The sequence below is a fragment of the Prunus avium genome, chromosome 6 (assembly GCF_965620075.1).
Source record: "Prunus avium chromosome 6, drPruAviu1.hap1.1, whole genome shotgun sequence".
In the NCBI taxonomy this organism is placed as follows: Eukaryota; Viridiplantae; Streptophyta; class Magnoliopsida; order Rosales; family Rosaceae; genus Prunus; species Prunus avium.
In genome coordinates, this window is record NC_142289.1 from 13,664,586 (window position 1) to 13,691,371 (window position 26,786).

The window sequence follows — 26,786 nt, forward strand, 5'->3', positions numbered from 1 at the left end:
AATTCAGCCCCATTGGATAAATCTGGAGTCCGTTACCTAGCAAACACAGAACCATGCTCAGGATGGATCTTATCAGCGCGGAAAATGAGTTAGCAATTTGTTTCGGCCTTAACTTCTTCCTCCGACCTTGGATTGGCCCAAATAACATATGGCTGGAAAGAAGACATTCTGAACTTCAATTTCGAGTGCTTAAAGTCCTAATTTGATTAAGAGAAGCCCAAGTTGTAAGCCCTTGAAGTTGCTGGTCATGCTGACCTCAGCATGTGCTGGTTGGATGCTTGGTCATGGTGAGCTAGGTATGAGCTATCATTTCTGGTTGGAAGCTTGGTCATGGTGACATGAAGATGAGCTAGGGCTGCTGGTGGGATCTATTGGTGAAGTGCATCAACCAATTCAAGATTTTCTAATACAAGTGCATCACCCAATTTAGATTTTCTAATACAAGTGCATCAACCATTTCAGATTTTATAAAACAAGTGTTGTATGCATTAGCCATATTGAATTCAGATTTTCACTTCCCCTAGGCCTATAAATAGGGAAGTTCTCTAAGCTTGTAAACACACCCTAAGGGGGGGAGCTCTCAAACACTTCTCTAGAGCTCCCTTCCCTTCTCTCCCTCAAATTCTCTTAATTTTGCTTTCTAGTTCTCAATTCTAGCTTTCCTTTTTCTTCTTAGTTGTAATTTATTTTTCTTTGTAATGTAAATTCTTTCCTTAAGTTTTCAAGTTGAATTAGTTTCCAAGTTTCAATTATGGTTTTTGTTCTTATTCATTATGCTTATAAGTTAATATGCTAGTTTGAATGATTGATCACCATTTAGGCTTGCATGTTAGCTATCTTGGTTTGAATTAAGAGTATACACCATGCTTTAATTCGAATTGAACTATGAATAGGAAGAGTATGTATGGACATTCGACAACAGGGATTAGATACATACTTGGTTGTTTAAAATGTTCTTCTATGCTTAATGGGTTCCTAATGCTTAGTTTTAGGTTAGACAACAAATGATCAAATTAGGGAATTAGGAACACAAGGTTATGACCACACACCATGGCTTAATCATACTTTAGCTAGAATCAATCCATTAATCTAAATTGAACTTGGGAACTTATTTGCTTGAGTTACTTATTTCTTTCTTCCTTGTTTTATGTTCTTTGTTTTTGTTTCTATTTTGTGTAGGGAAACTAAATTGGATCATTCAATCACCAATCCCTGTGGAATCGACCTCGCACTTACATATGCTATACTACCAACGGTTCGTGCACTTGCGAGTATCACAAGTTGAGGATGCAGCTGAATCCATTTTGGTGCAGCTGTATCGACACAACAATACCCGAAAAAGGAAAAAAGGAAACCCTCTTCACATTTATGTTTCAAGATTTGGTTTCACACCGCCATTGGGTTCTTTTTAGTTGTTTATATAGACACAACTTAATCAAAACATTCATGGCCATGCATATTGCATAGTTATATCAATTGGGATTATTTAGTAGAGCAACACAAATACTTGAATTATGGTAGAGTTCCATGGAGAAGTTGATCCTCTAGGCCTCGGAGTGCTGGCAGAAGATGAAGAAGAAGCTGAAGGCATCAGCTATGGTGATCTCAAGAAGTGAATGTGGAAAGATCATATGCTGTTACAAAAGCTCAAGGAGGATCGAAAAATCATCGAAGAAGAAGAAGCCGAGACCTTAGCAAAACAAGAGGCGTCTCGTCGGAAGAAAATGGCAAGAGCCCAAGATTCAATACTCAAGTACATGGTGAAAATCATGGAGGTTTGCAAAGGAAAGGACTTTGTGTATGGGATTGTGCCTGAGAAGGGGAAGCCAGTGACAGGGTCCTTTGATAGCTTGAGAGAGTGGTGGAAGGACAAAGTGAGATTTAACCGAAATGCCCCAACTGCCATAGCTGAGTACTTGCCAGCTTTGATTTTTTAGCAAGGTGAATTGGACCAGGGCTCTTATGCTCATCTTCTTCCTGAACTGCAAGACACCACTTTGGGGTCTCTGCTTTCTGCTTTGATGTAGCTGTTAGAGTTTTGTGAGGAACAGATGAAGAAAGCAAAAAATACAGAGAGAATCAAATCGTGAGGAAGTTTTTCATTTCCTTGCTCTGATAAATTGAGCAAGCTCAGCATGAGCTATATGACCGTTAGAGAGAATAGATGGATACTCTTACATCACTTTGTATCATAGCCCTTCATCTAAAACTGCTCTCTAAAAACATTACACGTGGCTTGTACAGCCTTTCACTACTAAAGCCTAACACTTGCCATTTTTAGTGACTAAGTGAATACACCATTAGCTAAATAGGCTTAATTACATTTTCTATCAGGTCACTACTTACATTTCCACACTCCCCTTTAAGTTGTGAGCTAATTTCACACCAAGCTTCTCTCTAAGATAGCAGAAAAGATCTTTGGCCAAAGCCTTTGTAAAAATGTCTGCTAGCTGCTCATTTGTAGGACAATAGATTAAGTCCACAATTCCTTCTTGCAAAGCATCTTTGATAAAATTGTACCTCCGATCAATATGCTTGGTTTTCTGATGGAACACAGGGTTCTTTGTAATGGCAATAGCTGAGATGTTATCACAGTGTAGTGGTGTGGCCTCTGTTTGAAATTCTTCGAAATCTTCCAATACAAATCTCAACCAAATAGCTTGTGTTGTTACTTCAGAGGCACTAATGTATTCTACTTCTGCAGTAGACAGTGCAACACAGTTCTGTTTGACTGAGGCCCAAGCAAACACTCCACTACCAAAAGAAAAAGCATATCCAGAAGTGCTCTTGCTATCATCCACTGAACCACTCCAATCACTGTCACAATAACCAATTAAAACTGCCTCTTTTCCCTTCAAATACTCCAGACCATAGTCAAGTGTTCCTTTCACATATCTAAGAACTCGTTTTGCTGTTCCAAGATGTTTGTTAGTGGGACAATTCATAAACCTTGCAAGCAAACCAGCTGCAAACATAATGTCAGGTCTTGTAGCTATGAGATACAGCATACTTCCAACAATCTTCCTATATTGCTCCTCATTTGTTGAACCACTCCCATCATCCTTACTTAATTTTTCAATTGTAACAAGTGGGATAGACACGGGTTTACACTCACTCAGGCTGAATCTGCTTAACAGAGTTGATGCATACTTTCTTTGATGAAGGAAAATGCTTGTTGGTGTTTGAATTACTCCCATCCCTAAGAAGTGGTGCAAGAGTCCCAAATCTATCATTTCATATTTCTCCATCATATCTCGCTTGAATTCTTCTAACATTGCTTGATTATTCCCAGTGTAGACTATGTCATCTACATAGATAGACACTATCAAGATGCTTGCTTCACCTCTAGTCTTGACATAAAGAGTAGCCTCACTTTGACTCTTTGTGAAACCACACTCAGCAAAATAACCATCAATTTCACTATACCTAGCTCTTGGCCCCTATTTCAAGCCATATAGAGCTTTGTGTAGCTTGTAAACCTTGCTTTCACTCCCTTTGACCACAAATCCCTCTGGTTGATCTACATACACCTCTTCTTCTAAGATACCATTTAGAAAGGCTGACTTAACATCTAATTGATACAGTTTCCAACTCTTCTGTGCTGCTAGTGCAATTAGAGTTCGGATTGTGTCTAATCTAGCCACTGGTACAAATGTTTCATTGTAGTCCACCCCTGGTTTCTAATAGTACCCTTTAGCTACTAACCTTGCCTTATTCTTCTGCACTGAACCATCCAGGTTTAACTTGGTTTTAAACACCCATTTAACTCCAATTACTGGTTTATCCATAGGTCTGTCAACAAGCTCCCATGTAGCATTCTTCTCTATCATTGACAACTCATCCTTCATTGCCTTTATCCATGACTCATCCTTTACAGCTTCATCAAATTTCTTAGGCTCCATAATGCACAGATTGCATTGTGCTAAGACATCATCCAAGAGTATGATCAAAATTTTAAGTGTCTTCCATTCTGGTGCTTATTTTACTTGATTCTCCATGTGAAACATTTTCTCCTGACATGGAACCATGATTCTGATTTCCTGCAGGTGTTTCAAATGGTGTTGCTTCAGAATTCCTAGGCTGCTCTTCATAGTTCATCACTGTCACTTGATTCTCAGCCACTTCCTTCCAATTCCAGGTTGCTCCTTCATCAAATATCACATCTCTTGACAATAAGAGCTTCCTAGTGATAGGGTTGAAAACTCTATAACCCTTTTCACAAGTCGCATATCCAACAAACACTCCCTTTGTGCTCTTGGCATCTAGTTTCTGTCTCCCTTCATCTGGTTTATGTACAAAGCACACACTGCCAAACACTTTTAAATGAGCAACACCTGGTTTCCTTGTACTATAACCTTCAAAAGGAGTTTTGTTTCTAAGTGCCTTGGTAGGACATCTATTCAATATGTATATTGCAGTGTGTACAGCTTCTGCCCACAAGTAGTAGGGTAACTCCTTCTCATGTAGCATAGCCTTTGCCATTTCTACCACTGTTCTATTCTTCCTTTCTACCACTCCATTCTATTGTGGAGTATATGCCATAGAGAACTGCCTTTGAATGCCTGCTTCTTCACACAGCTTATTGAATTCACTGGATGTGAACTCACCTCCTTTATCGCTTCTTACACATTTCACTTTAAAACCACTCTGCAACTCTACCATAGACTTAAACTTTCTAAAACAGTTTAGTGTATCAAACTTGTATCTAAGGAAATAGACCCAAATCATTCTTGTACAGTCATCTATGAGAAGCATGAAGTATTTGTTACTTGCAAGAGACTCGTTTTGCATAGGCCCACACAAGTCCATGTGTATTAACTCAAGAGGAGTACTTGCCCTCCATGCTTGATTCTTTGGAAACCACTCTCTATGTTGTTTCCCAAATTGACAGCCTTCACAAACCCCATTTACATCTTCCAAATGTGGCAAACCATGTACCATCTCATTTTCCCTAAGCTGATTTAGCCCTTTTAAATGTAAATGCCTCATTCTTTTGTGCCAAATCCAAGTAGAGTGGGACACACCAGCTCTTAGTGCAACATAGTCATTTGAAGACAATGACAATGGATAACATCTATTCTTTCTCATTGCCACCTTCATGATAAGATTCTCCAGTGAAGAATCATCAAAAATACTGCACATGCTACTTCTAAACACCAAATGATAACCATGTTCATCCATTTGACCCACACTCAACAGATTTTCTTTCAAACCAGGCAAATACATGACTTCTCTGATATATTTTGTACCAGTGCTTGTGTTAAGTACTAAAGTACCCATACCAGTTATGCTTACAAGTTCTCCTGTTGGCATCTGCATCTTGCCTATCACATTTGTGTTTATATTGATTAGCAGCTTCTTGTTCCCAGTCATATGGTTGCTGCAACCACTATCCACATACCATTCTTCATTTGCACTCTTTTTCTAAAATTGCACAATTTGCATAGAACAAGTTTCCTCCTACTTCCATTTGACTTGCATTATTGGCTTTCTGCACACCTTTGTTTGCAGTGCACTCCCTAGCCCAATGCCCAAATCTTTCATACTTGTAGCACTTAGGTTGTCCCTTATATCTACATTCTCGAAAATGGAACTTAGAGCATACTTTGCATTGAGGTTTCACTCCTTCTTGATGCACGAATTGTGACCCATTTGAGCTCTGTGAAGCACCAGCCTGTTGTGGCTTAGATCTAGAATCCCATGGCTTTTTTTTAGATTGCCAATGTTTCTGAGACTTAGCAGGACCAGTTTGAGTATTGTTCTTGTTCTGAATTTTTGCATTTACTGAGAAGGAGGCAAATGCCTTCTCAGCTGAGTCCACGTTATGCAACTCAAAATGTTGCTCTTGGCTCTTCAATATTGCAATTACCTCCTGCAATTCAATAGTCTCCAAGCTCTTTGTATTTTCAATCACCAAGCAGATAGGGTCATACACTTTACTAAGGCTGATTAACACTTTCTGAACCAGCCTCTCATTAGATAGCACTTCTCCAAATGTTTTCATTTGATTTATCAATTCATTCAAACAAGTTAGATATGCAGTTAGAGGTTCATTCTAATGCATTCTCATGTATTCAAATTCTCGTTTGAGAATCTGGAGTTTTACTGACCTGACCTGGTCACCACCGTGATATTCACTGTAGAACATATTCCACGCCATTTTGGCTGAATCAGTGTTGGCAATCCGAGGAAAGATCTGGTCAGAGATTGCGTTTTGTATAATTCCCAGAGCCTTCGTGTCCTTCATGAGCACGACGATCATCTCTGCATCAGCTTCTTCTTCCGATGACTCTTCAGCTTTCTTCTTCCGATGACTCTTCAGCTTTCTTCTTCTTTTTCGAATCAGGGGTTGGGATCCTCTTTTCTAACAGATTCCATAACCCAAGAGATTTGAACTTTGTTACCATCTTAATCCTCCAGAACTCGTAGTTCTCACTAGAGAAAATTGGAGTTCTCACCTCCGAGCCTCTAGATCCAGACATCTTTGGTATGAATAAATCGATTTCTCTTCTCAGATGCTAACGAAACTTCGGCAACCTTCACAGAGCTTCAGATGAGCTTCGATTGAGCTCAGTGACCTCACAGATTACGCCCAAATCTAAATGATCGAACCTGGCTCTGAGGCCATGTTAGAGTTTTGTGAGGAACAGATGAAGAAAGCAAAATATACAGAGAGAATCAAATCGTGAGGAAGTTATTCATTTCCTTGCTCTGATAAATTGAGCAAGCTCTGTGTGAGCTATATGACCGTTAGAGAGAATAGTTGGATACTCTTACATCACTTTGTATCACAGCCCTTCATCTAAAACTGCTATCTAAAAACATTACACATGGCTTGTACAGCCTTTCACTACTAAAGCCTAACACTTGTCATTTTTAGTGACTAAGTGAATACACAATTAGCTAAATAGGCTTAATTACATTTTCTATCAGCTCACTACTTACATTTCAACAGCAGCACTATGTGCCTGCACGGAGGAGGTTCCCATTGGAGAAGGGCTTGGCTCCTCCATGGTGGCCTACAGGGGAGGAGCTTTGGTGGGGTGACGAAGGGGTTTCTATAGATCATGGTGATCCTCCTTATAGGAAGCCTCATGATCTTAAAAAGGCTTGGAAAGTGAGTGCCTTGGCTGCTATGATCAAGCACATGGCTCCTAATTCAGATAGGATGAGAAGGCTTGTGAGGCAGAGCAAGTGTTTGCAAGATAAAATGACTGCTATGTGGTCAAAAGTGGTCAATCAAGAAGAAGCCCTTCTGCAACTTATTGAAACTTGCCTCAAAATCTCTGACTCAAATGAAAAGGAGGATCAGAAAGAAAGCCCTTCTGGCCTTAGTCAAATCAAAGGCAAGAATAATGGGGAGTGGATGTGCAGCTTGCTCAGCAGTGAAAAGAGGACAAGCAGCATCTTTGATGAAGAGGCTTGCCAAACTGGTCAGGGCTTGAAGAGTTCTGAGTTGGGTATAGGGTTTGTGGATAAGAAATCAAAGGTAGACCATGAATCTGTTGGAGTTTTTATAGAGTAGAAGGTTTGCTTGCACATAAAGTTTATGAGAGAATGTTTCAAAGAGAAAAGAGAGAGACGTTGAGAGAGAGAGAGAGAGAGAGAGAATCTGTTAAGCAATGATTGTAATCATGCACACACACTCTGTGTGATCTCATTCCACTATCAATATATATATATCTTTCAACCAATACAAAAATGACTCAACCAATACACAATCGTACCAGCCTGTGAGCTGTACACTTGGCATGAATCTGGACCTGTAAGTCCAACAAAATGTGATAGCATATGAGCCATACACCTGTCTAACTAACAATTTAAACATGGAAACAATTTATACTTCAACACTCCCTTCTAAATTGTTAATTGGTTTAACACCAAGCAATCCTCTCAGATAGTTGAACCAATCTTTAGGTAGAGCTTTAGTGAAAATGTCAGCCACTTGTTCTTCAGACTTGCAGTACCTCAAGTCCACTATCCCATCTTGTAAAGCATCTCGGATGAAGTGATACCTACGGTTGATGTGCTTGGTTTTCTTATGGAAAACTGGATTTCTTGTCATTGCAATGTCAAAGGTATTATCCACCATTAATGGAGTTGCATCAGTCTGCAATTCTCCAAAGTCCTCTAGCGCAAACCTCAGCCATATAGCCTGTGTAGTAGCTTCACTTGCATTGACATACTTAGCTTCAGTTGTGGAGAGAGCTACACTGTGTTGCTTGATTGATGCCCAAGAAAATACTCCGCTGCCAAAAGAGAAAGCATAGCCAGAAGTGCTTCTCATGTCATCTTGGCTTCCACTCCAATCACTATCACAATATCCAATTAGGATAGCTTATTTTCCCTTCTGATATTTAATACCAAAATCAATGGTGCCTTGGATATACCTTAACACCCTCTTAGCTGTTCCATATTGTTTCTTTGTTGGACAATGCATGAACCTAGCTAATAGGCTAGCTGCAAATATTATGTTAGGTCTTGTAGCTGTCAAATACAATAAGCTACCCACAATCTGCCTGTATTCATTCTCATATTTAGGATCACTTCCATCATCCTTGCACAGTTTCTCAATTGTCACAAGAGGAGTGCTAACTGGTTTACATTGTTTCAAACCAAACTTGCTCAATAATGTCAGTGCATATTTCTTTTGATTTATGAAAATGCAAGTTTCAGTTTGAATCACTGCCATACCAAGAAAGTGATATAACAAACCTAAGTCAGTCATTTCATACCTTCTCATCATTTCAAACTTGAACTCTGCAATCAATTCTTCACTGCTTCCTGTGTACACAATGTCATCAACATAGATTGAGACAATTAGAGTTCCAGAGTCTTCCTTAGTCTTGCAGTATAATGTAGCCTCACTTGTGCTTCTACAATATCCACAACTAGTGAGATAGGCATTAATTTCCTCATACCAGGGCCTTGGAGCCTGTTTTAAGCCATACAAGGCTTTCTTCAACTTGTACACCTTATCCTCATAGTGTTTAATAACAAATCCATCACTTTGATCTACATAAACTTCCTCCTTAAGTACACCATTTAGAAATGCAGACTTGACATCTAACTGGTATAGTTTCCACCCCCTTTGAGCTGCCAAAGCTATGAGGGTTCTAATTGTGTCTAGTCTGGCCACAGGAGCAAAAGTCTCATTGAAATCAATTCCAGGCTTTTGTGCATAGCCTTTGACCACTAGCCTAGCTTTTTGCTTTTGTATTGAGCCATCAAGGTTCAAATTGGTTTTATAAATCCATTTAACACCAATCACATGTTTATCACTTGGTTTGTCAACTAGTTCCCAAGTCTCATTCTTCTCAATCATCTCCATTTCTATCTCCATTGCCTTTTGCCAAGCCTTATCTTTTGAAGCTTCTGCAAAGTTTTTTGGCTCAATGATGCTCATATTGCATCGAGCATAGATCTCAGTGATGTCTCTGAGCTTCACAGGAGTAGAGCTTGGTGAGTCACCTGGTGAATCAGCATTAGCAGCATCAGTAGTCACCTTACTTGGGCTAGAGATGTTGTCAATCATTATTTTTGGTACAGATGGAGCTGTGACTTCATATTCCTCTTCAGAACTTTCAGAAGTGTCTTCAACCCTCATTGGAACTGAGGTAGAATCAACAGTTTGCTTGTCTCAATCCCATAATGAATTCTCATCAAAGATCACACTTCTGGATGCAGTGATCTTGTTGGTCTGCAAATTGTACACTCTATACCCCTTTTCACATTTGCCAAAGCCAACAAAGATGCATTTTACAGCTGAATCTTCCAGCTTAGACCTCAATTAACTAGGCACATGACAGAAACAGATAAAGCCAAACACTCTCAAATGCTTAACTCCAGGTTTTCTTCCACTAAAGGCTTCAAAAGGAGTTATATTATCTAAAGCTTTTATGGGGCATCTATTCTGAATATAGATAGCTGTATTCAGTGCCTCTCCCCGGAACTTGTATGGTAGCTTCTTCTCATTCATCATTGTCTTGCTCATCTCTACAATGATCCTATTCTTTCTCTCAGCAACTCCATTTTGCTGAGGTGAGTAGGCCACAGTTAGTTGGTGTTCCAAACCAATTTCTTCACAAATCTGCAGAAATTCAGTGGAAGTATATTCTCCACCTCTGTCACTTCTAAGTTTCTTGATTTTATAGCCACTTTGTAATTCCACCACAGCCTTAAATTTCTTGAAAATGTTAGACACTTATGACTTAAACTGCATGAAATACACCCAGCACATCCTAGTGCGGTCATCAATGAAAGTCAAGAAGTATTTGTTCCCACCTATTGTTGTAGTCTGCATTGGTCCACAGACATTTGAATGGACCAGTTCCAGTGGTACACTAGCTCTCCAAGTTTTCTCTTTACCAAAAACCTTCCTGTGTGATTTTCCAATTGCACACTCTTGGCAAATTCTCTCTGCATTGCCAATTTTAGGCAATCCATAGACTAGCTCCTGTTGTTGTAACAACTTCAAGCTCTACAGATTCAAATGACCAAACCTCCTATGCCAACACCAAGTGGATTCTTCAACTGTTGCTTTCATAGCCATGGAGTTTATAGAGTTTGCATATTTTAGTGAGAGTGGAAAACATCTGTTTCCTGTCATGGAAACTTTTGCCACTAAATTTTCCATGGAGTTGTCATCAAATATCTCCACCATGGAATTGCCAAAAACCAAATAGTAACCATGCTCTACCATTTGACCTACACTTAGTAGATTTTCATCCAATCCTGGTACAAGATCTAGGCCCAGCTTTAGTGTCAATCACCAAAGTGCCTTTACCAGTTGCTTGCACTAAGTCTCCTGTGCCCATTTTCACTTTTGCAGTGACCTTAGTATCAATATTGACTAGGAGAGATGCATGTGAGGTCATGTGATTGCTACATGCACTGTCCACATACCACACACCATTATTCTTTACTACTGCAGCAGCATGACAAACATAGAACATGATACCTTCTTCCTCCTTGTGTGATGCATAGTTAGCAGTTTGATCAGATTTTCCTATGCATTCTTTTTCTATATGACCAAACCTCTCACATTTGTAACATTTTGGTTTGCCTTTGAACCAACAAACACCATAGTGCAACTTGTCACAGGTTTTGCAGGGTACCTTTGCTCCTTCAGTCTGATTTTCCTTCTTGGAATTATTGTCAGACTTTGAATCCCACTTCTTCCCTTTCTGAGACTTCCAATTCTTCTTAGACTTGGAACTACCTGCTTGCCCTGTGTTTGATTGGTCTTTAGAACTCACATTTAGGCTGGAAAATGCCTTTTCTGTCACTCTCTCATTATGCCTTAGCAATCGTTGCTCATGAGATTTTAGAGATCCTATAACCTCTTGAACCCGTATTGACTCTGTATCTTTTGTTTCTTCTATGACTTCAGCAATAGAGTCATATTCTCTAGACAAACTAATCAAGAGCTTCTGAACTATTCTTTGCTCAGTTAGTTCTTCACCATATGCCTTCATTTGATTTACTAGCTCAAGCAGTTTAGCGACATACCCAGATAACGATTCATCATCATGCATGCGAGTGTATTCAAATTCTCTTCTAAGAGCTTGAAGTTTCATAGATCTCACCTTCTTATCACCTCTGAACTCTTGCTACAGGATTTCCCATGCTTCCTTGGCTGACTCCTTCAATGCGATTCTGGGAAAAATGTCGTCAAAAACAGCACCTTGGATTAGTCCCAAAGCCTTGGCATCCTTTGCAACATTCTCTTCCAAAGCCAGCTTTTGAGCTGCAATCAGAGCTTCTCCTTCTTCCTTCTTCCTTCTTCATAGGTTGCTCATACCCATTTGCAACCATATCCCACAACTTGTGAGATTTGAAGATCGTGCACATCTTTATTCTCTAGAAATCATAGTTGCTTCCATTGAAGATGGGGGCACGAAGCTCACCCATTCCAGATCCAGCCATGTGAGACTAGACAGAGATTTCTTCAGCTAGATTGCTTCAATTCCACGACGCCCAGTCTCAGATCGTAACCTGAGCTCTCGATACCATGTTGGAGTTTTTACAGAGTAGAAGGTTTGCTTGCACATAAATTTTATGAGAGAATGTTTCAGAGAGAAAAGAGAGAGACGTTGAGAGAGGGAGAGAGAATCTGTTAGGCAATGATTGTAATCATGCACACACACTCTGTGTGATCTCATTCCACTATCAATATATATATATCTTTCAACCAATACAAAAATGACTCTGCCAATACACAATCGTACCAGCCTGTGAGCTGTACACTTGGCATGAATCTGGACCTGTAAGTCCAACAAAATGTGATAGCATATGAGCCATACACCTGTCTAACTAACAATTTAAACCTAGAAACAATTTATACTTCAACAGAATCTGCAATGTGTGCTTATGGTGATAGCCAAGACCAAAATAATGTTTCTGGTTTATATTTCCTTTGTTTGATGAATTCCCTATTGATACTGGGGTTATGAGTGTGGTGGATTGGATTAATATGGAGCTGCAGAAGGCCAATCAGATTGATCAGAGCAGTGGTGCACTTGTAATTAATGGTCAAGTTGGGGGTGAGGTTTTTGACACTAAAGTGGGAGACTATGGAGCAAGCTATTGGGGAGGTGGAATTGAAGATCTGGCTATAGATGGAGCATTTGAAATGATTAGTGAAGCAATCTCACATAATATGGGTTTAAATCTTTGTTCAAAAGAAGAAATCTCACATAATCAAGAATCAACTTCAATTTGGGATTTGGGATATGATTAGTGAAGCAATATATATCAAAACTATATGTACCAAAGAGGGAGTAGCTATCTAGGTTGCACTAATTTTCAGATTTTTTTGTTGTTGTTCCATGCATCAATAACACTATTTCTACCAAAAAGATGTAGCCAATAAGATTACTAATTTGTATTTATTGATCACATTGTTTACCACATCACTCACGGTCATGATCATGATAACATGCCGACCACATTGTTTAGCAAATCAATTTGGGAATAAATACTTAATGTAACACTTTTCTCATTTCAAAAATTGAACTCTTTATATTTAGGCTTTGATACTAGTTTTAAAGTCAAAGCAATTTTTACAAAGGCATGAACAAAGGTAAATGTAAAATGAAAGCTAGTGACCTAAACTAAAGTAATGAGTGGAACCCAAGTAACCAAAGTGAAAAAGAACAGCCAGCTACTAAATTGTCTGCAAAATATTCCCAAGTTAGTATGTAATCTAAATTTTCTGATCAATTAATTAGTTTGATTGATAGGGAGGGATATAAGCTAGGATACCATGTAGAGCTCATGAAAAGGGCCCAGGCCTGGCACTAGTTTTAAGGCTATGAGTGGCCTGACATGATGTTGTGAGTGAGACTAATCCAACCCATTTAATCTAAAGACAGGGCATGGGGCCATGTGTTTTTGGGCCTATCCGGCCGTATATTGGAAATGTATATGATAAATAAAAAATATTTGTAAGAGTCATGCATTATATTTAGTGCCCGTTTGGCATTGCTTATTTTGGGTGATAAGTGATTTTTAAAATTTTTGGGAAACCCAGCCTGTTTGGTAAACTATGAGAAAATCACTTATTGTTAAAAATTGATGTGAGAGAAAGCTATAAGGGAAAGCAGCTAATGAGGTGCTTTCATTTTCTGATTATGCAGGAATCAGTTTCAAAGATGCGCTGGGTTTAATGATTATGCATGAATCAATTTTTTTTTTTTATGCGAGAATCAATACCAACAATACTTTTAGCAAAAAGTTTACCAAACGTCAAAATGCTTTCTCTCACAGCTGATTTCTCTCACAGCAAATCTGACAGCGATTATTTTCACAGCACAGCAATGCCAAATTGGCCCTTAGTAAAATTTAATTCAATTTTTAATGAACTAAAGTTTTTTTAGAAGAGAAATTTCATTAATATTCCAAGAACAGTACAAAAGAACCTGCATGTAGGAACGCAATCTCATTAAAACCTTTTTAGGGAAAACTACATTGGACAAAACCTTGAGGTAGGAAAAAGAGTGTCACACATGCATTGGACTACAAAAGAGTCAAAAGAACAAAGATCAAATGAAATGACACATAGCACAATTACAAGCTCAGCAAATAACATCCCACCACAACGTAATACTGTCAAAGAAAAACTTCTATGCTCGCATAGCTCTTTGTACAATACAGAACAATGTGCCATTAGCGTCAAAGCAGAGCCAATAGAAACGCCAAATACCATCTCCTTATTTCTTAATCCAAACTCAACAACTCGCAACACAAGAGAACACACTCCAAAAATACCAGAACAACGAAGAAGACCACATAGAGAGCCACTGCCGCACCTAGAGGAAACCCCACAGAAAACAACTGCACCTTAAAGATAGTACCAAAAACAAAACCAAACCAAACCAGAGACGCCATGCGATGATGGGCTACACCCTCTCTGTGCAACGATGGTCATGCATGGATCATCACCCCGTATTTCAATAGGCTTGTGACAATAGCAGACTGAACAAGGAAGAAGAAAAACATAAACCCTAATGTTTTCGCTCGCCTCTCCTTGCGTGCGAGAGGGCAACCCCGAAAGCTTATGGTTGAAAGGATTATATGAAGATTTAAAAGTAATTAAATAAAAAAGATTAAACAAATAAGGGAGCCACAAATTAGCACTTGGTCTAGTGATACTTCCCTTTTCAATGTCCAAATAGACATGCTCATAGGCCCGAAGAATTTTAATCCTACAGTTGGGCTTGTGCCTAGCTTAAATCCAACACTTAAGTCCAAAAAATCCCATCTCTGGATAAAGTTTGGGCTGGCACAGCCCGCCCCATTTTCTTAGTCTACATCTAGATGCACATTCACGTGCACACAGTAGCTTAGTGAAAATATTTATCTTTTGATCTATGCACTATGTGATAGAGCCTCATACTTTCATTAATTTTCGTTAGTTCCCTAACTAGTTCTTCATTTGGTTTCGAACAAAACTTTTTGTGCTATTATATTCACTGACCGCATCTCTTGGAGAGGTATACCACACTCACCTACATAAGTGAGATCCACTTATGTGAGAGAGGGGATGATGTACAATGCTTACTCTTTGTTCTATCTTGTTTTCACTAATCACAATTAAAAAAAGAAGAACAAAAAGAGAGTTGAAGAGGGAGGCAAGTAATTAATCCTAAAATCCCTATACAATATTCTGATGGATATGTTTCTACTAAAACTCATAGAAGCTATGTCTCTGAGGCATGCATTCATCATATTCAAGCCTTGGAGCGGCACACGAATAGCCCTTTCTGAATCTGTTGTTTTTGCTTCTAAGAACATCAACTTCCACTGAGAACACAGCACAAACAGGCCTGTGGTCTGAGAATCTTGACTCCCCTCGAATATAAGATAATTGTTCAAAGCCCTCACCGCGCCATAGTATCCTATCACACCTGTAATATATATTCATTTGAAAAATCAAATATACCACGATAATAGTTTCAAAATAATTAACCAAACTAAAAGGTAGGTAATGTTCTCTTGCTAGACTTATATCGCTAAATTGTGAATCTTGACGATACATTTTATAGATTCTGACAAGACAGTATGACAAGAGAACATTTCTCTCATCAAATTAATGTTTGAATAAATTGTTGTAGTAAATTTAGAGAGGAGAGGATTGATACCATGCAGGAGTTCGTCGTTTCTTCTTGGACTTGGCAGTTTCTCCAGCGTAAGAGTCTGAATTATGAGAATACTTGTAAGTAGGGGCAAAGAAGATTTGCCCCTCTTTGAACCCACTGAATACTCTTCCAGCCTCTCTCTCTATATTCAACTGCATTAGTTAATCAAAATCAACACATTTAATTGTAATATATAAGAATAATATTTAAAGCTGTTTTTCTTTAGAAACTTGACCAAGATTGTGCGCAAGAATCCATGTAAGTCGTCTAGAAAGGTCCACTACAACAAACCTGATCCTTCTCTAGAAGGGTGTCCCAGTCATTATCCTCCAACAAAACCCTTGTTTCCTCATAGCTCAAAGCCATCCGATAATTCAAATCTCCAAGCCATATCATCCGACTGCAACAATTATACATAATCAGAAGATCACAAGTTATTGAACCATGCATGCATGAAAGTCAAAAGGAAAAGAAAAAACTGGTGAAATGTAAAAGCAAAGCAACATCAATTTTTCCTGCTACTGTCTTCTTCATATATAGTAAAACGTACGTACTCATGATCAGTTATTCTTTCGCAAGGACGACGATTTGGATTCTTGCATATCTTGGGGAATTGTGTGCTTTTGAGGATCTCAGTCACATCTGCGTTCCTCTTGAGCTCATCACCTTCCTTCTCCCCGGAAGCCAAGTGACAGCACACGAAGCAAAAGCTTGTTTGGTGCAATGTCATGCTTATTGATATGCATCCCTGCAGATTAAAATCACAATTCAACAATTATCAGGCTATATATATAATATGATCATTAAACATCCTTTTTATTGTATTGTATTAGACCGAAAACTATTTGTATCATATTTTCTGATTAAACACCGTGGATACTATGTGTAAATAGGCACACCAAAGTTGGAGTACTGCAATTTGTATCATGTCAACTGATATTAGTGGTCAGTTGTCACGGTACAAATAATTTTATTAAAGTTTTTACCAACCTTATTTCCGAGGCAACCCATTATTCCTCTTCCTACAGTGGAGACTCTGAGATGGCCAATGTGATGAACCAACTCTTTTCGAACCCAAACCGATAGGAAAATCCCTACCATCTTCTTGCTTGTTATAAGGCGGTAATTCATGTCGCCAGAGGAAGTCGGGGACTGAATCCCAGCAATTGCAAGAAATTCATCTACACTACCATCACTGCCATAAATGCTTCGAGGAGAAGCTGCTGAGTCTGATTCACTGGTAGCATCACTGAGCTTTCTTATCCGCCGCCTTTCTTGGTATGGATACTCCACAGGGCAGTTGCAAGACTTGAGAAGGCTACTGTTTGCTTTGAAGCTTTTTCTGAGAGCTTTTAGAGAAGGCTTCTGGAAGATGTTGAGACTGCCTGGGGACTTGGATTCCTTGGTGGTGTTGTTGTTGGAACCCTGGTTTGATGAATCTGAAGAAGAATGCACATTGGAGCATGCGTTTTGGGGTTTATTCAGTGCTTGGTTTATGAGGGCTAGCCATTTTGCTGCTGGTTCATTGTCCTCAATCACTAGAACATTTCCAGCACTTAGAGGAACAATTTCCTGAAACCTTATAATAACAAGAAACATACAAATGTTAATTAATTAGTCTCATGCTACAAAGGTTAAATTTTCTGGGTTTTTATTATAAATTTTTTAATTATTGTGAGGCATTTTCTTACGTACCCTAACACATAGACGTCCGAAGAGCCCTCCACCTGCAAGAAATCTTGGAGGTTGAGGCCATTGTTAGGTGACTTTCCTCCCACATTCCATGTCGCCACAAATATCCTGCACCCAAATTAACCATAATTTTTTTTTTAGAAAAAAAAATTAACTGAAAGCAACAACTAAATTAATTAAACTCTATGTATTTATATACAACCTCCTGTCTTAGACGTCTCTTAGCTAGAGATGATGATAGAATTAATTCTTACCGGAATTCTTTAGTCTCAGTTGCTGGCGCCATAGAGTGTTCAAAGTTTGATAGGTTTAGGCTTTGAATCCCCGGACTAGCCTGCCTATCTGATAGTAGAGATAAGAAAATAGCACCATCTTTTACAATTTTCATTTTGCTCATCAAATCTCACAAAGTCTACTTAAATCATGATTTTTCTACATGATAAGGCCTAAGGGTCGAAATCAAGCAAGAAAATCTCCAAGTTTAGCGAAATAGTAACACTCCTCATCAAAACTATTCTCACTTATGTGATGTACGACTGAATATTTTATCTGTTAAAAATAAATGAGGTTGCGGGTAAACCTATACGTAAACAAAGAAAACATTTATCATATTAGTTGGATCCACAACTTTGAGATTTGTTTTGGTACATGTACGATTAGTCTTTCCTTTAAATACAAAAATATAGTACCAATAAATAATCAAAACAGATTTTTGTTAGGTCAGCTACCAAAATGGGACAAGAGGAGACAAGGGAAAATTTCCAGTCCATCTGTTTGTGGTAAGTGGCCTGTCTCTATCATTTAGATTCAATCTAAAGCTGACCCATCACCCATCCATTAAAAAATGATTAACTACATAAAATCACTTTGCAAAACATGATTTTCTGAACTTAATTCATTTCTGTAATAAATTATATGCATGCATAACCCAGCATACCTGAAAAATTCTTTCTCATGACAGGAGTTGCCTCCATGAAAGCTTGTCTCCTAGCAGCAATCTTTTTCTCCAAATCTATTAAAAACGAAAATACCTTAATTAAAAACCATTTAAAAAGGCATATATATATATATATATATATATTTATGAGAGATGGGAGATACCTAGATGATAATCAATGCCGTCCCCATCTGATTTGAATATGTCTTCGTCTGAGCCTTCACGCTTTACACCAAAAAGTCTAGGAATGATAGACTTCATACAAAAACATGGGGAAAAACAAAATAAATAAATAAATGAAAATGAAAACTAGAAGAAAAAAAAACAATTAATAAATAAAATACCTTCTTTTTCTTGTCATTCTTGGCAGAGTTATCATGTGTGATGTCGGTGTCGTCTTTGGTCATTTCGACGTTGGCATCTCCACAAGAGGAAGACATTCATTCATTGATATATATTCTTATATATATATATGATATATATATATATATATATCAATTAATTGTGTCACACACTTTGAGTGAGTGGGTTTTTTGTAAATATTTAATAATCTCTGAAATTAAATTGCTGAATTTTTTTTCTTTTCTGGGTTTTGAGGTGTTCTTGAATAATGTTGCTGTAATTTTCTTTTTTTGACTTTTGCTGAGTTTGTTTGATGTGATTAATGATTTTCTTCTTCCTTGTGTGTTCTGTTTGGAAGGATGAGATTTTGGCGCCAAAGCTTTCGGAGAATTTAGGACGGTAAAGAGGAGAAACCGTTAGCCACAGTGACACAACACATTGTCGTTGTCATTTCATCTCAATTCATTTATCTACACTGTTTTCTTTCTTGAATAATACAATATTATATATTCTATACTTTCTATGTGAACAATTAAAATCAAGTTCTCAATCATTATATATATATATAGAATTTCTCCAATGCAGATGTCCGCACATTACTACTATCTAATAAACACTCCACTTGATTTCTAACCTATGTTAGATTTGCACATACTCTACTTTAGTATGTATAATTAAAGATGACTTCGAGTAACATACAAGTTGGTTACATGAAAGATTTAAGAAACATCATTCGAATTCGAATTAAATACGAGTTCTTCCCTCCAAACATCAATAGATCGATTTACCAATTAGCTATACACGATGGGCATATTTGGTGCATAAAATTGGATTGGATTGGAAAACTCACAAGATTCAAAGTAAATTGAAGTATGTAGAGCTTAAGGATTTTTCACTTGTAGGGATAAGAAGGAATAAATTATAAGGTGTTGATTTGATACCATTTTTGCGGGGATTGGGATAAGTTTTCATCATTACTAATCCATATTCTATCTTCAACTTAGACAAATTTTGAAGGTCAGCCTCCGCATTATCCTTCGACATACTTTGAATCTAGTGAGGTACCAAACGTGGCCGAGAGGAACTATAGCTTGAAATTAATAAATAATTGAGGTCCGCATCAGGGTCAATTCCAAACTTCTTAAGACAAATGCAAGCACTAATTAAGCTTTAAGCTTTGGCTTTGTCTTATTCATATGATAGTCTTTTTGTCAACACGTCCGACACTCAATCCACCCACTTTTGTAGACCTAAATGCAGTTAGAATTCAAGGTCAATCTGTCCCCTCCAGATTGCAAGAGCTCATCCATATAATAGCTTTCAAATAATGGATTTTATAGAGATTTGACATGATAGTATTTATTTATTTTAGATACTGAAAAGACAAGAAACCAAAGCACGAAACACAATTAGGCATAAATAATCGATTTTGTCTAGTCAAGAACGATCAATGATTCCATTACAAGTATGACAACATAACATACATACCTTCTCGAAAACACTCATCCCTAAAACAGAGCCATATATAAGTAGGCCATGCAACATAGAGTTAAGTTGCAAACTCATAATATTTTTCAATGGTATTCTAGCAATCAATTTGAGACTCAATTGATGCTTCAATTTTTCGGCCGAGAAAGTAGCATCTAAAATGTACTTCCAAAATTAGTACTTCAATATTGCAGCTAAATTAAAAGGCTGCTACCATTTTGTTTTGGTATTAGAAAAAGAAAAAAAAGAAGAAAAAGTAGCTCCTTTCTGACTTTTGGAAATCAAACACAAGAGGAGGTTCGAATACATCTGTCTCAATTGTCAACCATCGCCTAACTATCTAACTAAAGTTTCAGAAATAGCAGCAGAATCATGGCCATGCCCTTTGTAATCCTTCAACATGCCCACACTCTTAACATACAATACAAGTTTCAACATTGTTAAGTATGATGTGACTTTTCTTGTTTTTCCAATATCTTTTGACGTAAGGAATGTACTGAAACTACAGAAATTCAATGCCTTGTTTTAATTAGTGACTTCTGATATGCAAATTGAAAAACAAAAATTTGTACGGCACATAGCTGTATTCATATGCTGCAGAATTCCAGGCATGTGTCCTTCAAATAAACAGAAAAAGCCCCCAAGTAAAAATAGGTTGTCCCCTGCGAAAACAAGCATCTCGTGAACATTAAACTACACAATCAATCCATGTCCAGTTGAAGGTTGACATCCAACATTAAACATAGTTATACTGTGTATAGGACATAATTATACCAAAACACTAAGCACTCAATTTGTTAAGACCAGGTCTTTCAACAAGTAAAAATGTTTCAGCACAGATGTTCCATCAAGGAGCTTACCTGCTTTTATATAGTTCAATGCGACTTTTTATCCAATTCTTGCCTGTAGAGAGCTAAACTCTGCTTGCAAAAAGTGTAGAAAGCAGTTAATGAAATATCTGGAAAGGGTGACTGGAAAAAGAGAATCATTGGACTAATAGGATTAAGCAACAAAAAAGTAGCTTGCATTGGGTAAGTTAATTTTAGCCCAACAAATCAATATCTGCCAAATTCAGATTTTTTTTTTTAAAAAAAAAAATTTGGGAATTGAGGACTCAACAAATACACCACTGTCTAGAAAACTGGTGAAACGGAAAATAATATATGTGCACTATTCATCCTCGAGCTAATGTCATCAGTCTTGGCATGACCAGGAAACTGATCTGAGCATTTGACAGTCAAATTAGTGCACTCACATAGTTCTCAAGCCCAAAGTGTGCCACAAGCTGAGCCACACTAATGGGCTTGATTAAATATCTGACCCCACCCTAAGTTCTATGGAGTTAAGCTCACACAGGCTGATGAGCCAGCTTGTGGCAAGTGCCATGAGCTATTATACGCTGCCACCTCTGGGAGGAGCAGATGGACATAGATAGACTACAGCACTAAGCTTTATCAATTTTTGATGTGGGACTCAGGTTCCAAGCTAGCCTAAGTTCCAGCATTCCCACATTGGTTATGAAACAACTAAGAGCATTACTCCTTAAAAAGGTGGCCTTCTCCAAGAAATTACTCAACTTCTTTCATTCCACATGATTCTCTAATGGTCTCTCTCAGATGAGACTGTCTTGTTTGCAAAAAAGTGTGAATTTTCAATTAAGTTTTAAGATCAAGTTGTCTAAAGAAGTTTGAAATTTTAAATGAGACTAGTGTTCAAGGGCTAACAAGCAGATTTTAAGTGATCGTATAAGGTAAAGTTACAGACAATTGGCTGCATGTTTGAGGATGTCAACAACTTAGATGAGCAGAGAGTCAATACCTTAGTATAAGCATAAACACCAGGTTCTGTAGGTCCAACTGGACTTCCCCTCCTCATAAACTTTTCCTCCTTATGAATATAAAGCAGTGGTACACCGGTTGATAACTCTAAGCTAATAACCTGTTTGACATGAAGAATTATTTTCCACTGATAAAAAGTACTGCATGGCTGGTGAGAAATTTTAAAAGTATGTTCATTACCTCTTGAGAAGTTAATCTCTCAAGATACATGATTATAGACCTTAATGAATTCCCATGGGCAGCAACCAGCACGTTCTTTCCAGACTGTAGTTTTGGTTCAATCTACGATACAATTTCTACTTGTCAGGTTCTTACACATTAAGAAGAGTCAAGAACATAGTAACACACACTCAGCTTCTAATGGGAATTCCATGTGAATATCAGATAATAGAAGAACTGATCTGCTTACATGTTCTTTAAAGTAGGCTACAGCTCTTTGTGAACACATTTCCAAGCTCTCACCGCTTGGGGGAGGAATATCATAACTCCGACGCCACTCATGCACTTGCTCCTTTCCATATCTTTCAGCTGTCTCTAGCTTATTAAGACCCTGTAATTCACCATACCTATAGAAGACAACAGCTAGTAATGCTATTTACTCAAGTTTTGTTCAATGTAAAACAATGTGCAGGTAAATGAATAAAGCACATAGAAAAGTACATTCTTTCGTTCAATTGCCAGGCAGTTACAACTGGAATCGATTGCTTCTTAGTATCTCCACTGTAAATTTGACTCCAAGTTTTCGCCTGTCTACTCTCGTTATGCGTAATGATTGGTACCTGAAAAGCATAACATAAATAACTTCCCTTTATGTAAATTTGATATTTCCATAACAGCTTATATCTATTTCTCTAGGAAATAAGCAGTCTAAATCATCTAAGTTAGCATACTGTTAAAATTCTTGATATTAAATGGTTAGGTCCAAGTCAGCTTGTTTAACCTCTCTCTTTCAAGTCTGTCACGTCACACTGTTTACATTATTGGGTAGCAGTTAACATTAAAATCAGAAGTACACCCCACCTGTTCGACCATAAACATAGTAAGCAAGACTTTGGAACTGCCCCTGGCAAGTATATGTTTCGCAGTTAAAACTATAAAGAGTATAGATCAAAGAGATAAGCAACCAGATGGGCCAGAATTACCTTTTTCAAGAATGAGCATTCAATGGTTTTTTATTATCTACACCATGTAGGCAACAGAGGATTCTAAAAAGTCCAAAAAAAGGAACATTTAGGCAGATATCTCCAATGGCATTGACCAAAAGTCTCAAAGGGTTTGCATATGACTTCGTATAAATTGGACACCACATGTAATTAGTGAAATTCAATATTTACAAGATCTTGCTGAAAACCTTTAGCTATACTTTCCATTCTCAAAAACAACTGTTGACTATGTTCTATGCCTAAACACTACCAATGGGATGGATACACCAATAATTAACGCTATCTCTATAATTAAATTTGAGGAGCAATGACCCTTTTCTTTGGGTTAGGTGGCACCGTATGGCTAGGTCCCAAATTCAAATCTTTCCACAAATATGATTTAGTACACACTCATATCTTGATTCTTAACGCGCTCCACATGTGTTGAGTAGTGAATCAATTATCTACTTAAACAAGTACCATCTTTGATATTAAAGTTTCAGTATCTCTGAAGTCAAATTTGTAAAAAATGAATATCTCAGTATTTGAGCAAAGATACCTTCTTTCGGCAGTGTTGGGTCATGGCAAGCATAGCTGTCATCTGTGCACGAATCAGTGAAGATGTGAAAATCATATCTATAGGGATGTTGCTAATTCTCTTACCGGCTTCTATTGCCTCATCTACGCCTCTCTTGGTTAAAGGTACATCAACACAACCGGTGAACAAGTTCTTCTCATTCCACAAAGATTCACCATGACGAATTAGTATTAAAGCACTTTCAGCTACAAAAGGGAGAACATAGAGTCAACAATTAGCAGAAAATTCCCTGAGTCTCAATAAGGATAATTAGTTTGCTAGAACAAAACAAACACACTTGCTGTCTTGTGAGAATTGTTGGTAATACCTTTCGAGGTAGATAAAATTGGATCAGTTGTTGAAGTTTGAGAAGAAGATGCACAAATTACTTGCAGCTTACACTGTCTAGAACCACATTGTCCTTTTCTAAGCAAACCCACATCAACCGCAAAATTTTTGGAGATAAATCTGAAAGACATCTGCCTACATTTGCTCATAGAACCAGTGTCACCAACAGAACCATGGAGCTGAATTACCCCAACAGGATGGCGGAAAGCATTCGCAACCATTCTGATAATGTCCAAAAAAAAAAAGCAAACAAAGCAAAAGTTAAATGAATTCGCAAAACATTTTCATTCTACAGAGCTATCTATTAATGACTAATACCTGGGACGCAATTCCATCATCAACCTTATAATCATCATTCAATTGGGTCATTTTATAAATTTCCACAAAGCTTACTTCACTGAAAACAAATAAAGCAGGTTTTTTTTTTTTTTCCTATTCATGGCAATAAAAGCTGGAAAGTTAGAATTAACTACACAAGACACAGCCAACTTAATTGAAAAACAGAGCCAGATCGAAGCAAGGAACAAAATTGAATTCCAACTACATGTTAATGTAAAAGAAAATAAAGGATCATGCTTGAAACACCCAAGCAATTCATAAATAAAGAACGAGCAAAACTTACATGGATATCAGATGGGTTAGTGGGGGATTTGAGAGTGATCTTGATCTACAAGCTTTGGAGGGATCAACGCCTTGTGAAGATGGAAGCGAGGAAGGAAGGAAGCGACAGAGACGGGCAGAGATGGCGCTTTTTCCAAATTCGCGGGGGAACGCAGAACCAGAAAGAGATGGCGGAGTTCCTTTTCAGTTTTCCCCACGGCAAAAACTTTTCACCAACCCCCGAGCCTAACGACGTCGTAGCCTCCTTTTAATTTGATTTTAACTTTAAGGTTTTTATCACCAGTGCCCTGAACTTTTTAAAATTACTTATTCCGCAAACTCTCAAATCAAATTAAGCTGTACGCATCAACAAAAAAATTTGGGTCGAAACTGTACACATCAATTTAAACAGATATTTTCAACTAAATATAGCTTGTTTTAGTCTTAAAACTCAAATTTTTGCTCAATAAGGTCATATTCTCTCCAATTAGGGTTTCACATTTGGAGTCCAGGTAGAGAGAAGATAGCATTGTTGAGCAAAATGTGTGAGCTGCATAGGTGGATAGGTTGTATTTTGACGAAAATATCCCTTTAAAGTTGGTAAGAGACCAATTTTAATGAAAATTTTGACGGAATGCGATGAGAGGGACCAAATTGATGTGTGAATCAAAATATTAATGACCAAATTGATTGATTAGAAAGTTTGAGAACTTGTGAAAAGTCCAGGTACCATTTGTGATAAAAATCTTTTATGATATACTAGTAGTGGAGAAACACTTGTGTGAAACGGTTTTGCCATCCCCGATCAATCATGACATGCCATGTATGATAACTTTTCCACATGGTAATCTATGATTGGCTGAAGATAGCAAAACAATGTTATCACCGTTTCACACAAGTTTTTCTGCTAGTTATGGGTTGTGCTTTGTAATCTTTGTTATCTATGTTTGTGCAAATTTCTCACGGGAGAATATTGGCGGATGAATCTTCTTTCTCGTTCGTCTTTCCTTCTAGATTCTCTGCAAGATCAATAAAACAATCGGAAAAACCACTGGTGTGGTGGTGGCCAAGGGCCCTCCAATGCCTAAGTTAGTAATATCATGAGGTATTTTTGAAAGGTATGGAGATGTTTCTCTATGGGAGAGATGTGTGGCATGCGAGCCGAGTAGGGGAGAGAGGTGAGTGTGAGAGGGAGAGGGGAATTTAGCTAGGAGGAGAGAGAGAGAGAGAGAGAGAGAGAGAGAGAGAGAGAGAGAGAGAGAGAGAGAGAGAGAGAGAGAGAGAGAGAGAGAGAGAGAGTGTGTGTGTGTGTGTGTGTAATCTCTAGGGTTTTCCGAAGTTACCTTCTTTGTCTTCCAACTTTAGCTTAAATATCTTTTCCCTTCTTGTAACATTCCTTTTCCAATTAAGGAGAGAATAATTGAGAATTATTCCTCTCCTAATTAATTGAGTTGAGGGAAGTTATGGAAGGAAATAAATAGATTAAGGGAATTTATGGAATTTAATCCCTCAACCTAAATAGGTAACCCCCATATTGAATATATTATTAAATTATGATATTGATTTAAATAATATATTCTTAGGCTTTGCTTCTTTTCCACGTGGCGCCTCCTGATTGTTCGTTGGATTTATTTACTCTCACAAATGCCCCCAGCTTCTACATGTCATGGGGCATGTAGGAGATGTGAAATACTCGCAGGGTTTTTTAATTCCTAATTGTAGCAGGACTCCCTTTGAGAGTTGAATTTAATTCCTCCTTGGAGTTGGGCTCCTTAGTGCTTGGAGTATGGATGTGCTTGAGATTAGTGGAAGATGGGAGACGATGTGAATGATGGCCCTCGGGTTTCCACTAAGTTTTGCCACGATATGTCTCGATCTACTAATCTGCTTTACTTCGCATGAATTTTTTTTGTATTTGTGATTGACTGACTTCGGTCATCTACTTGCAGTTGACGAGATCAGTAAAAGGTTTGATCTCCAGCTAGACATAATTGCATTGAAAGAAGGAAGGTGGTATGCTCCCAGAGTCCCAGTTATAGAGATGTTGAAAGATGGAAACAACATGAGCTATCGACCGTCATTTCTGGAAAGAGGAAGCATGTTCTTTAGGGATTCAAGGATGAAGCATATCCATGATTGACTGACTTCTATCTTGTACTTGGATTGTAGAAAATGGGCTAC

The 26,786-nt window shown here is 37.9% G+C and overlaps 2 protein-coding genes and 1 pseudogene across 2 annotated transcripts; 1 reads left to right on the top strand and 2 right to left on the bottom strand.

Moving 5' to 3' along the window:
* The first annotated feature begins 1,514 nt into the window (after positions 1-1,514).
* Positions 1,515-12,742, top strand: LOC110747427 (putative ETHYLENE INSENSITIVE 3-like 4 protein; annotated as a pseudogene).
* A 2,227-nt stretch (positions 12,743-14,969) lies between these two features.
* Positions 14,970-18,710, bottom strand: BST1 (DNAse I-like superfamily protein). Its single transcript, XM_021946383.2, has 10 exons — positions 18,615-18,710; positions 18,435-18,525; positions 18,271-18,345; positions 17,588-17,675; positions 17,337-17,441; positions 16,632-17,220; positions 16,196-16,389; positions 15,933-16,041; positions 15,645-15,793; positions 14,970-15,410 (listed from the first exon to the last, which is right to left on the bottom strand). The coding sequence occupies exons 1-10, from the start codon at positions 18,708-18,710 to the stop codon at positions 15,188-15,190; spliced, it is 1,719 nt and encodes a 572-aa protein (XP_021802075.2). The 3' UTR covers positions 14,970-15,187.
* A 1,636-nt stretch (positions 18,711-20,346) lies between these two features.
* On the bottom strand, positions 20,347-24,874 carry LOC110746168 (2,3-bisphosphoglycerate-dependent phosphoglycerate mutase 1). Its single transcript, XM_021946384.2, has 9 exons — positions 24,628-24,874; positions 23,986-24,227; positions 23,640-23,863; positions 22,599-22,717; positions 22,348-22,504; positions 22,119-22,220; positions 21,919-22,038; positions 20,961-21,020; positions 20,347-20,762 (listed from the first exon to the last, which is right to left on the bottom strand). Exons 2-8 carry the CDS (start codon positions 24,224-24,226, stop codon positions 20,976-20,978), a joined length of 1,008 nt encoding a protein of 335 aa, XP_021802076.2. The 5' UTR covers position 24,227; positions 24,628-24,874; the 3' UTR covers positions 20,347-20,762; positions 20,961-20,975.
* Positions 24,875-26,786: the final 1,912 nt, after the last annotated feature.

Excerpts from the sequence above, each read along its gene's own strand:
- LOC110746168 (XM_021946384.2), bottom strand. The coding sequence starts at position 24,226 with ATGGTTGCGAATGCTTTCCGCCATCCTGTTGGGGTAATTCAGCTCCAT. Across the intron at positions 22,718-23,639 it reads CCCAACACTGCCGAAAGAAG|GTACCAATCATTACGCATAA; the intron begins GTATCTTTGCTC and ends TATGCTTTTCAG. Across the intron at positions 22,221-22,347 it reads TAGCCTACTTTAAAGAACAT|ATTGAACCAAAACTACAGTC; the intron begins GTAAGCAGATCA and ends ATTGTATCGTAG.
- BST1 (XM_021946383.2), bottom strand. The coding sequence starts at position 18,710 with ATGTCTTCCTCTTGTGGAGATGCCAACGTCGAAATGACCAAAGACGAC. Across the intron at positions 17,221-17,336 it reads TCGGACGTCTATGTGTTAGG|GTTTCAGGAAATTGTTCCTC; the intron begins GTACGTAAGAAA and ends TGTTATTATAAG. Across the intron at positions 15,794-15,932 it reads CCCTTCTAGAGAAGGATCAG|TTGAATATAGAGAGAGAGGC; the intron begins GTTTGTTGTAGT and ends TAACTAATGCAG.